At 36.8% G+C, this 13247-nt stretch overlaps 1 protein-coding gene across 1 annotated transcript in view; it reads left to right on the forward strand.

Moving 5' to 3' along the window:
• The window catches only part of HDAC9 (histone deacetylase 9), a 274618-nt gene that overhangs the window by 236852 nt on the left and 24519 nt on the right, over positions 1-13247 (forward strand). The window contains exon 23 of the mRNA XM_058801306.1: positions 9748-9881. Coding sequence (XP_058657289.1) covers positions 9748-9881 — 134 coding nt within the window. The remainder of the gene's footprint in view (positions 1-9747; positions 9882-13247) is intronic.

Below are 13247 nucleotides of genomic sequence, written 5' to 3' on the forward strand. Positions count from 1 at the left end.
TTCAATGTTTTCATTGCTTTGAGTGTTATCACTAACACCTTTAGCCACACATACAAACCTGTCACCCAGCACTGTGCCAGCTGCCTGTGTTTAAATCTCTTTTTAGTTAGTAACTTATCACTGAGAAATCCAGAGTTCACTGAATGATTTCCATGTTATTTTATTACTGGGGCAGTGTCTCACCTTTCTCTGCAAATAAAGGATACAAAAGTGTATCCCTGGGGAAAGTTCAAAATGCTCTGCATCCCCTTGTAAAAATAAGACCATAAACTGACTCTGCTCTTTTTACTTTCTGACCCTTTCTGATGGTTATAAGAAAATCTGTTTCCTTGACATTCATTTTTTTTCTTGCTTATTCTTCCATGCCTTTATTGTTTATTAGCCACAAGTATATTTATATGTCCTCTTTTGTAATAATAGTCTATTTTATTTACCAAAAAACACTTCTGTCCTTTTCCCAATTCTCTTATGTCCCTTTTTTCCTTTCATCTTTATCTCTCTTGGGTAATTAATTTTACTAAATAATTAATTCCCCCAAAGATAATTTTTTAGCACTGAAATCTAGGTTAAAACAGTAAGAATATGCTGCAATTTTGGTCCATGGCCTTTTATTTTATGAAATTAAATCAGCAATTTGGCCAAAACTGAGAAGGACTAAAAAGTTTGTCCTCTGCCAGAGTGACCACTTCACATTCTAGTGAGTGGAACTGTTCTGAATTTTATATTTCTCCCTGTTTATCTCTATTTATTTGTAGTGAAACAGTTGAATGCCTTTCTTTTCTATGGTTTCTAAGTGGCTTTGCTATGAAATTTGGATAATTTTCACCCAAACTCTCAGCTACTGTGGCTCTTCAGCTTTCATCGGGGCAAAGACTAAATTCAATCCTGATGTTGCAATTTTATTTACCTTGTTTGCTAAGATTCTAGAGCCACTAGAGAGCTTTGAGCAATTGCAGCAGGTTATTTTACTTCTAGCTGCTAAAACTCTGGAGGGAGAAACAGTAGCTATTCTGGTAGTAGATTTTCAGTGACTCCAGCTAAAAAAGCTGATGTGCTGTTTTCCCTTGAAGAAGAAATAACTGTTGCTGCTGAAGAAACAGTATCTCAATGTGGAAGGAATGGTTTTTGCCCTGTTGTGAACTTCCCACTTTTAAGGAGAATGACTAAGATGACTGTTGCAGCTGCAACAACATCTGGAGTCCTCAAATTACCTTGACACTAGTTAGTTGGATTTAGGTCTGAGTGCAGCACAGAAATACCATTGTTTGTCTTGATGTTTCTATTGTTCAATGAAGATTACCATTTATTTTAGGTTTTCCAGCTTCCCTTAATACTGCTGTCATGCTATGGTAACAGCAGAGACAGTAGTAATTTGTTTATATATGTATCCTGAAGAATCAGGAGTCATTGTGCTCCTCACTCTGAGAAAATCCAGAAAGTAGTACTCCTTGACTGCTCAGACACCTGAAGGCATCTTTTACCCATGTTAGTTTATTGCTTTAACTTTCTCTAAGAAAAGGTAGAAAAACACTGAGTAAAGAGTTCCATAAGGCTTCTGAACCACTAATTCTCAAGCAGTCATTGGTGGGTCACCACTTGGCTGCAGGATCTCACAGAAAGACTCTTTCAGACAACTGTATGTTGAACAACTGGAAAGACAGGGATGAGGTATTCAAAATGCTAAGAAAATATTTTATTCTCATATGTATTTCTTGGGGGATTTGTGGGGGGGAGGGGGTGGTGCAGAGGGAGGTGATGTGGTAGAATTTCTGTGGAAACAAAGAGACCAGAAAATAAAAATGTCTTCTATGTATTTCCACCTGTTGTGCATGACAACAAAGTGGCATCAGTCCTGCCTTCACCTGAAGCCTGTGCAGGTCCTTACCACCTTTTCTTGTGCTCCCAGCAGGTTAAGGCTCCTGCAAACTCTGCTGTGTAATAACATGACTGACAAGGTTCTGACATAACTTCTCTATTCATGGAGAAGGTTGGATAGAGTCACCTATGTCATTCAAATGGTAGCTACAGCTGCTTTTACAATGCCACCATTTCATGGCATTTTTGTGTCCTTTAAATAGTATGAAAAGGTACATAAGGGCTGTTGTCTGGGTTGAAATCACATCCTTAATTCTTACACATTTTTGTAACAGAACAACATAATAGAAAGTTGCTCAATGTATTTTACTTGGAAATTGCAATTAAACAGAAGGAGTCAGACCCCAAACCTAGTTTCAATACCATTTCCTCTAGCGAGTTTTACATATTACCTTTTCAATAGGTGGTGACAGGCAGTGCATTTCTGGGTGATTATAGCATGTGTCAGGTGGGGTTAACAGGCACAGGGCCAGAGGGAGAGTGAATAACTGTATGAGATGTACAGTAATCCCTTAGAAACGCAGTGCCTTATTCCCTTCTGATTTCATAAAATTATGTTTATTAAACAATGTGATCCAAATCCTGAGGGACACTAGACCTCTGATACTAATACTGAGTTCACCAGGAAACTTGTTGCCAAATTGGTCAGGAAATAGAGTGTTTACTTCAAGTCTATCCACCTACAAGAACCTCTCCCTGATGTGCTTATTGTATGCATGTCACTAGCCTTGGAATGATGAATGGTCCACATCTGGAGGCTAGGTCTTTAGATTATGGCATATTCTGATTAACACTGGCTAAAGAATGAACATTTAATTTAATCTGATATGTTGATATGGTAGGATCAGTAAATGACTGAAAATATAGTGAGAACCTTAATTTGTATGCTCTGAGAAACTGTATAAGTTGGAAAGGTCCTTTAGTCCATGTTGATTTTCTTGGCAGGATATATTAGACCATCTTCAGAAAATGGCAGTCAGTTCTTAGCTTCTGAGTGATGGGGTTTAAATCAGACCCTTTGTGTTAGCCTCCTAGGTCAATTCAGCATTAACTGACTTGGCTTTTCATCAGTTAGAAAAAGAAATAAGGCTAGATCTTCCCATCAGATTGTTTTCAGTTATAACTCAGTGCCCACATTTCAGCTATTCATGTATAACAGCAGAAACTTTGCCCCACATATTTTAAAAATGTGTCAAGTTGATTTTATAGGCAGTAGCATTATAATAAACTTCTCCGAACTTAATCAAGCTTACTGATTTATTTGGATAGTCAATAGTAGTATCTGATTTTCATTCCAGCAGGGATTAGAAACAAATTCCTCATACTTTGAATTATTTTTTTATCAGATGTCTTGTTTTCTAGCCAACCCCTTACTGAGTCTAGACTCAGATTTGGAGATATAATCATCTGTAACTTGTAACATCAGATGCATATATTGTATATCAGTTTAATCAGGCAACTTGATCAGATTTGGAAGAAGTTATTATGATAACAGTAATACCACATGCTCTATCAGCTTGGCAGATTTCACAGTATGTGGGACAGATTTTCACAGATAATTATTAGTCTGATTAGTGTATCTCCACAGAATCTTTTTTAAGGGTTTTTAGTCTCCAGGAATAAAGAAAAAAGTAAAAGCTCTCCAAACTTCATGGAGAATCCCCTCACCTCACAGATGAAGCAACAGCCTTTTTCAGGGAGATCTGAATCCAAGACTCTGAAATACCACCTTGCTGTATGAAGTCCTACAGCTTCCCTCTTCTGGCTTCTGCCTTCTGATGCAGAACAACTACTTGCTCTTGAAAAACCAGGGAAGATCTCTGTTGAATGGATCATCTTGCATCCTGTCTGGCTTCACTTAGTAAAGAATTTTCTAAATAGGAAGCAAAATTAAAAAAAGAGGGGAAGGATAGCAGGACAGTGAAAAAATTATTACTTGGGCCAGCTGTAAGAAGGGGAAGACGTTAAGGAAATGTAAGGAAATGGAGAAGAAAGGAAGGCACAGAGCAAGGAGCTAGTGAGAGCAGAGCTGAAAAACATCCTGCCTGTTTTGGGATTATCCAAAGGTCCCTGCTTTGACTTTGGCAGCTGAAATCTGTGGTTGAATATTTTCCCTCTGAATCCACATAACAGCACTTTAAAAGTTGTAAAAGATTCATCATTATTTTGTACATTACCGTGACCTTTCCTGGAGGGTGCAGAATAGCTAAAGCTTGATAATGCAAGTTACAAAAGAAATGCCATCCTTTTATTTTTGCCATTAATTAATTGAGAGGAAAGTTTGGGGGGGGGGGGGGGGGGGAATGTTCTTCCTCCATATGTTTTCTCTAAGAAACATTTTGCCTGGTGGTCAGTGCTGCCTTGTGTGGTGAAGGTATAAAAGTTCCTCCCTCATGAAGGACTAAGCAAATGCTATGGACTGTATGGCACATTTAGATACATCCATATCTCAATTGAGTTGAAAATACCATCTTACTGAGCATTGCAAGGTCACTTCTTCCTGTAGCAATACAGGTTTGCAGTATTTGACTTTCAAAGAGGTATCCTATGTAGCCTTGAATATATATTGAGATTTAGTAAGTTATGTTCTGTGTAACAGCTAAAGAGCAGCTAATTAAGAAAAACATATTACTGTAGACCTAACAGGCATGCAATAAAAACATCTATTACATAAATTGTTATTCCATAAAAATGTGTTCCTGAGACTATTGGTATTTATTTAACATACAATTACTGTCTAATTTAATATAAATTAAATGCCTGCTTGAGACATGTAATTTGAAGTGTTACTGAGCTTCCTTCTCCTGTATTAAAAGCAAGAAATCAGCAGCTAATGCCTGGAGGCCAAATGCACCATTTAAATTCAGGTACCTCAGCACTAACATTTGTAATTTCAGCCATTTGGAAGATGTTTTTCATAAGAATGTATTTGGCGTTAAAATCTCCTTTTCCCCCTCACTCAAGGCCATGTCCTGCCAACTGAGTCAAGTCTCTGACTTCATCCAAATGAAGTTTTGATTGAATAAAAGGTCCTGAATTAAGAGCTGAGAATAAAATATGTTCTCTTATCATAGAATACAAACTTTGTAAAATACCCCAGCCCCTGCTAGTGCTGTAAGGGTAAATTATCATTTGACTCCTGTATGGACATATTTATTTAGGACACGTAGCCTGGTGACTCAGGAAGTTATGTAAAAACTGACCCAGTTAATTTTAGATGCTATTGTTGGAAAAATATCAATGAAAATTAATCAAATAGTCACGGAGGAGCCACAGGGAAGGAGCACGGAACACTGGTGGGTAGAATTTTGGCAGAGATCATTGCAACAGTTTTAATGAGAGGAAAACACATTGTCAAGTAAATTAGAGAGTAATGACATGATTAAATGGTAAATAATAGTTAAATACATGCTTGGAGGTCCAGGACAGAGACTGTGGAGGTTTTGTGTTTTGCATGTATTCCTCTCCAGGCCGCTCTTAGCATCCAGAGGAGCTCACCAGAGCTCTGCCTGTAATTTAGGGTTGGGTTGCAGCTTTTAAGTTACTGAAGCCAAGAGAGCTGTCAGGGCCCCGCTGCTGAGGCTGAAAAAGCTGATGCTTTGTCCATAACTCTAAAGCTTCTCCAACCTTTTGGTTGTTGACGTGTCCTTGTTCCTTCACCAGCCATCTCCAGTGAGCAAGGGCCGGCACCATGGCTTTGTTCAGCTTGCCATCATCCAAGATGACTGCACAGGGGACATCTGCTCTCCTTATGCACAGTGGGGGAGAGGGAAAGGGTCTCTCTTCTGCTGAGGCAGGTTTAGTCCCCACGAAACTGGGTGTTTGCACATTTGCTGGCAAGGAAATTGAGTTGCATATATGACTGTTTATGCAAACACAGAATGCTGCGGTGCTGGCTGGAGCTCACCCCATCCATATGGTTCCTTTCCTTGTCTGCTGAGAAAAGCATGCAAAAAGAATAATGTTCACAAGTTGTCTTCATTCTCAAATGCTTCTTTTGCAAAATGGGAAGCTGTCCATACAAACTCTGACTGGTTAGCTTTACTTCAAGCACACGTTACACAACACACGGCTCTGTGAGGAGCCTGTCAGAGGGGAACTGGCCTGGATAAAGAGGTGTTTTACCTGCCTTCTGCTTGCCATTGTCCATTTTAGGTTATCAGAGTAAGGATACCTCAAAAACAACAAAAGAAAACTGAAATAACTCTGGATTCACTCTTTATAGGGTTTTTATATATATTTTTGGTTTTCAGTAAGTCCAGGTAGAGTATGGTTGCTCCATTGACTTTGGTCGAATGAGGTTTCAGAAACCTCATCCATGCCATTCCTTGCTGCTTAGCAAAACTAAAAAGAGTGTGGGGGGAGCTTGTCTGTTACAAACAGAAAAAAAACCCAGGATCCTTACTGGGGCATCAGTCCACTAAGAGATTAATCACTTCCTTAGATGGTAATTCAAGTGATCAGCACACTGCGTCCTTCAATAACCACCTAACAGCTTGCTCATTAGTCTAATAGGATAATAATTTTCTCTCTTTCCACTTTCCTACACTAGAATAATTTCTTACAAAAGTCTGAATATTGTATCTCCTCCAATGATAGTACTGCAGGACAGGAAAAGGTATAATTAAAAATTGCACATTATGTTTTTGGTTTGAAGTTTTGTATTTTTACTTCAAAGATTGGCAAATAACAGCTCATATACAGATTATCTGTCCAATGCATAACATGGTTGATAATGGTTATGGTCTTAATCTAGTCTCCTCTGCTTGGATGTACATTTTAAACCTTGGGGTTTTTTGTGAAGAAAATATAAAACACCTGGTGAGTAGGAATTTCAGAATTACTTAATAGTGTTTTATTTCTTGTGGAAATCAAAGGTTAATCATAATATTTAATAGGATGATAGCAAATGAATATTAAATGCATTTGCAAGTTCTATCCAGGATACCCAAATGTTGGATCTGTTGATGAAGCAAGTTGTTTCATCTGTTGATGAAACTTTTAATGTTTAAATTACAGAAATTATGAACATAATAGTTGGCACAAAACCATTCTCACAATTTCCGGGCACACTGCATGAGCCTAATTTTAAAAAATGCTGCACTTCTCTGAAATGCAAAATCACTGAGCACATTTACAAGAAGATTTCAGCAGGTACAGTACAAGGGCCAAGAACTGCTGCTGATTTCTAAATATTCATGTGAGTTGGAAGACCCAGGATTCAAAATACTTGTCTGACTCCTTTCTCACCTTAAGTTGGCCAGTGCTTGATCTCCTTATATCAGGGGAGATGACAGATTCTTTTAATGGTGCTTGTTACTATTTTCTTCTTGTTTTCATTAATTATTTGGCATGAACTACAGCCCATCTTAAAACTATTACTTCACTGGGATTCCTTTCTTTCCATTTTTCTTACTTCTTCACTCCAGGGGATTTCCTTGAGGAAGCTAACATCTTTCCTAGGTTGCTGCAGTGACACAGGATCCAAGTTTCTTTGTTAAGAATTTCCATAACTCATTCAGTCACTGGCGATGTTGGTATTGTTGACTAAAGTTATTTCTTCACTTTCTAGCAAGCCACCTTTACTTTCTCATGGCAGTTATACTGAAGAAAAGCCCCATCATGTTAATTTGGGTTGAAACAGTTTCTCTGTTTGGAAAGATGCTTTCTGTGTAGCTCATTGTATTGTGATTCAGGTCGGGGTGATTATTATAGCACTGATACTAGGAAAGTCATCAGGAAACCAGGCAAACTAATATTGTAACAATGGTGGTGGGTTTTATTATGTATGGTTGTCTAAATGAAGAAAAGGCATAGCAAGAGCCTTTACATTTGTTGCCCTTCAAACCTCAGAAGATTACGATGTGGAGATAGCAATACATACACTAATACAAAATTCTTCATTGTGCAGGGAAAACATGGTAGAGCTTTCCCTTCACAGAATCTGTGTAACACAAAGTATAACATCATCTTAAAAGTGCTGTTGGATTCTTCACACACTCCAAGGGTGAATTATAGATGTGGGGAGCCTGTGCCTGTTCATTCTTCTTCATTTCCTGTAAATATTCTATCTTTGAGTCACTTTACACTGTTGGCACTCTCTTCTTATGGGTCTAAAGATCTGCATATGTAACATGCAGACAGAAATAATTTCTGTAGGTAAAAGACAGCAGAAATTGGCTCAAGATCAAAGGTTACCCTCATTCCACTCCTTCCTTCACTTTTATCATCCTTGTCTAAAATTGTTGGGGTTTTTTTGTGGGGAGGGACTTTGTTGAGGATTTTTTTGGTTTTGGTTTATTTTTTTTTTCCAGGAAGGAAGGCTGAGTTTAAATGGGAGTTTAAGGTTTGATTTTTTATTCAGCCCTTTATGTGATTGGAACCATGATGTAGTTACTTTGCTAGTATTAAAACTGCGGTACTTTTTGGGTACAGAGAAGATTGGGCAGTGGCTCAAGGAAACAGTATTTCACCTGAAGTGTTTCTATGATCATCTGTCTATATGTTAAGTGGCAAGTAGAGGAATTTTTTTTTTGTTTTGGGGGTTTTATGTCTGTACAGCTAATCCAGATTTGATATAGTATAAGTTCCTTTTCTAAAAAGAGTCAGACATGTGCTTAACAAAGATGTCCATTTTACATCCCAAGATGAAAACAGAACAAAACATGAGTTTGGAAAATTTTTCAGGAAAATATTCTTGTAATATTCACAGTTTTAATTTTTAGGAGTCTTCTTCACTGGAACACAGTAAAAAGATGCTGATTTTCCTGTCTTTATAGAACTCCAGAGTTTAGCAGGTACCTTCTAATGCTTTATTTAAGGAAATTAAATGCACTGGAATGAGTAGTGATGACCATCAATAGAACAACTAGTACAAATCAAGTGGAAAAATTAAGAATAAGATGTGATGTTTTTTTAACATCAATAGTTTCAAATCTTTATTTATCATTTCTTACTTGAAAGAGAATAAACAAAAACAATAGCTGTCCTAGGAAACGACCACAAATTTTTTTCCAAAAATCTTCACTCCAAACTGACGTTTCATGAAAGTTTTCTTGTCATTAAAAAAGTAATAAATTAACTTTACTTGAATCACAGATGAAAACTTTGCGGTAATGTCTGTGTAGTTACAGATCACCACAGAAAATGGAGTACCATCATTTTTGGCTATGGTGCAGAGTTTCTTAGAGTACTCTTGGTCAGGAGTGAGTGATGCTGGTAGAGATAGCTTCGAAGTTCTAGACAATTTTGACTTATTCCAAACCCCTGAATTAAAGTTGTTAGTGCTGCTTCTAAAAACACTTCAAGATGGGGCTAAGAAGTAACATATGTTTCCACTATCTCTCAGTCCATGATTTTGTATAATTCTCAAACCTCAAATACAAAGGAAGAAGTAATTTTTTAATAAAAAACCCTTCATCATCCCATTTGGGAAACACAGTTATTTTTTAATTACAGCACCATAGTTTAACTACAAATATTATTTGTCACATCAATGCCATAAGTGACCAAGTCAAACCTCTGTAAATAACATGGCTATATATCACACTGATATGCAAATAGGAAGAGAATCCAAGGTGATAATGGTTAACAAAGGTAAGAAGAGAGACATCATTGTGTTTCAACTGATCTCCAGCAATGAGGGACCAGCATGAGGGATATTATCTCACACATGCCTCATAAAAAATTCCGTATACTAACTCCAAATCATCTGGTGAGGGCTATGGTCAGAAACAGGATACTGGACTAAATATATCCTATGCTCCTTGTACAGTATTCCAGAGCTTTCTACATTCTTGTGCAGCAGATGTGAAGCATGCCTGCAGTGCCTGTTCTGCTTTAATTGTTTGCACTCCTGTGTCTGAATACCAGGTTTTGGTCACCTAACCAAGCAATTGCTGAAGCTGGCGGACGGCCGTGTGGTGCTGGCACTGGAGGGAGGACATGACCTCACTGCCATCTGTGATGCCTCTGAAGCCTGTATAAATGCCCTCCTAGGAAATGAGGTAAAGCATAAATCATAGCAGGTGGAGAGAATGAGCAAAGTTTGCTTAAGCTGCTATATTTGATATTCTTTTAGTAACAATAGTGTCAGTCCTTTTTTTTGTTTGATATAAAAACCATGGAATTTGAATATGCCTTAGAAATGAACAGGCCTGGATGCATAAATACCTCTAAGTTAGATGATTATACAAATTCTTTAGTTTATGCCTAAATTATTCCCAATTCTGAGTAATATTTAAAACTTCCAAATTGCTTTTAGTGATGTGCTGAATACCAGACTTGACATCATCACTTGGTAGTGATTGGTGCACATATCATCTACTAGGAATGGACCTTTTAGGCATCTATCAGGGGAAAAAAATGTCTTTTTCAAGGTAACTGATAATCTCAGGAACTGGATATTGCAAACATATATATTTTGCAGTATTTTGACACTTCACTTCTGAAACATTAATAAAAATGTGTACAAGATTAAAATAAAATTATAAATGAGGATTCAGGTTGATCTGTATGCAGTTGAAATGGAGTTTCCAAGAGTTGTCAAACACTGTATATGTTAAGAACTTTTGAGAGGAGACTATAGGACTAAGTAAATATGAGTGTGTGCTATTTATGTATAGAAATGCAAGATAAGGATTCTTACTACTGAAAATATTTCTTCTGTCCATCAAAGAATATCTTTTATCCTATAAATACAGTGAGAAGGAAAAAAAATTGCTGAAGATATAGCCAAAATAATTTATGAAAGGACAAAAGCCTTAACCATAAATTGCGAATTTTGCAAGATCTTGTTATAAAGTGGAGTGTGCCACTTTGTTTCCCCCTCAGGGGAAGTCTTAACAGCTATATAATCTCTCCAATCAAATGTATTAGTGCCAAATTGCAGGCTAGTCTGCCAGTTCCCTTCAACTTCAAGGCTTCCTACCTGTGTGAATAAGGTGGAGTAACGTGTCTTCTGATGGATGTTGGGTAGAAGAATTTTTTAAGTGTTCTTTTAAACCTTTGCTTTTCATCTTTATGACACATCAACAATGCTTATTATTTTTTACATTATACATACAATGAATTAAGTGCTAGTTTTTTTCAAAAATATTCTCAGAATTGTTAAACAGACACCATTAAAAAAAAAAAAAAAAAGATAAAGGTTTCAATAAGTTTTATCTACTGTCACCTTTGACAAAACCCATAAGGAAAGTTTTCCAGTATGGTGGTGCATGCTACTAAAAAAGCTGCTCAGCTCAGTGTTAGTTCTTTTATTTTGGTACTGAAATATGAATTACATAACCCAGCTTGAGGCATTTGAAAATCTTATTAATGCAGCACTGCCTTCCTGATCAGCTGCCATTCCAGGGCACTTGAATTGATATTTCTGTTGTCATCTTCCCTGTGATAGTAACTGACAACACCAATGGCTTTTACTAGCATTTCTAAACCCATTCCCTGAAGTTTTCACCCTTGTGGGACTAATGTGAATGGTTCTATGCTGATGGTGTGATGTATCCTCCTCTGTGTAGGTGCCTGGGTCCCTCTATCCAGTTATGACCATTTGGTGGTGCTGCCCATTTATGGAAACTGCCTTATTTTGTTTTAATGCCGTATCAAACCCAACTACTATTTCTGCTATCACTGAATGAGGATGAATACAAAAACCCACATGCAGTCATTTTTAATTCACTTGTAAAAGAAGATAATTCTTAATAACTTGAAACATCTCAGGCAGTAAGCATTTTTCTGATGTCCTTTTGCTAACAACGTTGTCTTCCGTGACATGCATCAAGTGGTTGGTGCAGCAGAATTTCAAAGACAAAATATGCAATGGCTGTGAAGAAAAGTACTCCAGAGAGGATGTTGCTAGCAAGAGTACCACAAGAACCCAACATCAGCTAAAAAGAATAAGTAAAGGTATTGCCAAGGAACAGACACTAATGAGAAAGTCTGATGCCTAGTTAGCAGTTAGAAATATATTTATGAAAATATGCACCACATGGCCCACAGCATATATATACTGCTTGATTTCAGCATGCTGTTCATGAACTTGCACAGCAAACTCCAACCGCGTTCTGCCAAGGATGGAATTTTTTTTTCTTTAAACAACCAATTACTATAATTTGAGGATGCATTCCTCTCTGAATGCAATTCTTTACAGGTGATTAATAGGATAATTATAACTTATTATCTGCCTTTCACTTTTACAAATAATGATCTATGCTGCACCCCTAGTTTAAAACCTTTGGCAAGATTAACTTCAGTTCTAAACACTACACATGTATTTGAACTCAAATTAGAAAGGTTGGGAAAGGCCTTTGTGAGGTACCCTGCAGTTTGTCAGATGTATTTATTCATGTGCTGAGGATTAGGATTCATAAACATTTCGCAGAGCTTTTTGAAAACTTTTTCTTTTCTTTTGTTGTTTTTGGCCAGGACTTTTCAATACAGAAATACACTGCTTCATGTGTCCTATTACCAACAGAACAACACTTAAAACAAAATTCTAAAACTAGCCACAACTTTCAACTTTCAGCAAATGCTGGTCTGATATGTTACCTAAGAGGTAACATTAAATTTACAAGTGTAAAATACCTTCTTTTGTTAGTTTCTCTCAGAGAACCAAGAAGGAAAACAGGTTGACATCCAAAATAGATATATTTTTATTTATACATGTTTTATAGTGTAGTGATTTGTTAAGTAAAATAACTTCTCACTCTTCTCTTAGAAAAAAGTGAGTGAAAACACTAGGAATGTAGTACTCTATCAAATTAATCTTAATCTTCTTTAAATAATTTGAGCATGGAAGGACTGGTATAAGTAATAGAGAATTTTGAGGAGATCCACACCCTTTCTGACAGCAACTGGAAAGAAGGCAAGACCCCTATGGTATCTGAAATGGCTCACTTTGGTTTGGTTTGTGAATACCTTCTTAAATAATAAACAAACTAAAAAGGAAATTAAATAATTAAGGATAAACTTCATAAAGATAAATTTTTAATTAGAAATGTTATATGTAAAAGCACTTTTAAAACATTTTGATATCTTAGGTTTTCCTCTCCGTGCTTCTGTTTACAAGCACAAAGTTTTCATGTCACTCTGAGAAAAATCCATTTGACCATTTGCAGACCTAATTAGAATCACTGTAGGTTATCTCCTTGGAAGGAAATCTTCCTAAGAGGTGAGAAGAGATTAAGCAGCTGGGTTCCCTTGAAATCCAAAATGTAAACATGAAAAACCTTCTGGAAGGTGAAAAGGCAAGATGACCATCAGTTGCCTTAAAATATCCCTGAATTTTCTCAACATGATTTAAGAACCGGTCCATTAAAAGAGCATCTGTAAAAACAAAGGAAAAGATGGATTCAGATAATTCCAAAAGAATC

Source organism: Ammospiza caudacuta, chromosome 1 (genome assembly GCF_027887145.1).
Source record: "Ammospiza caudacuta isolate bAmmCau1 chromosome 1, bAmmCau1.pri, whole genome shotgun sequence".
Taxonomy (NCBI): domain Eukaryota; kingdom Metazoa; phylum Chordata; class Aves; order Passeriformes; family Passerellidae; genus Ammospiza; species Ammospiza caudacuta.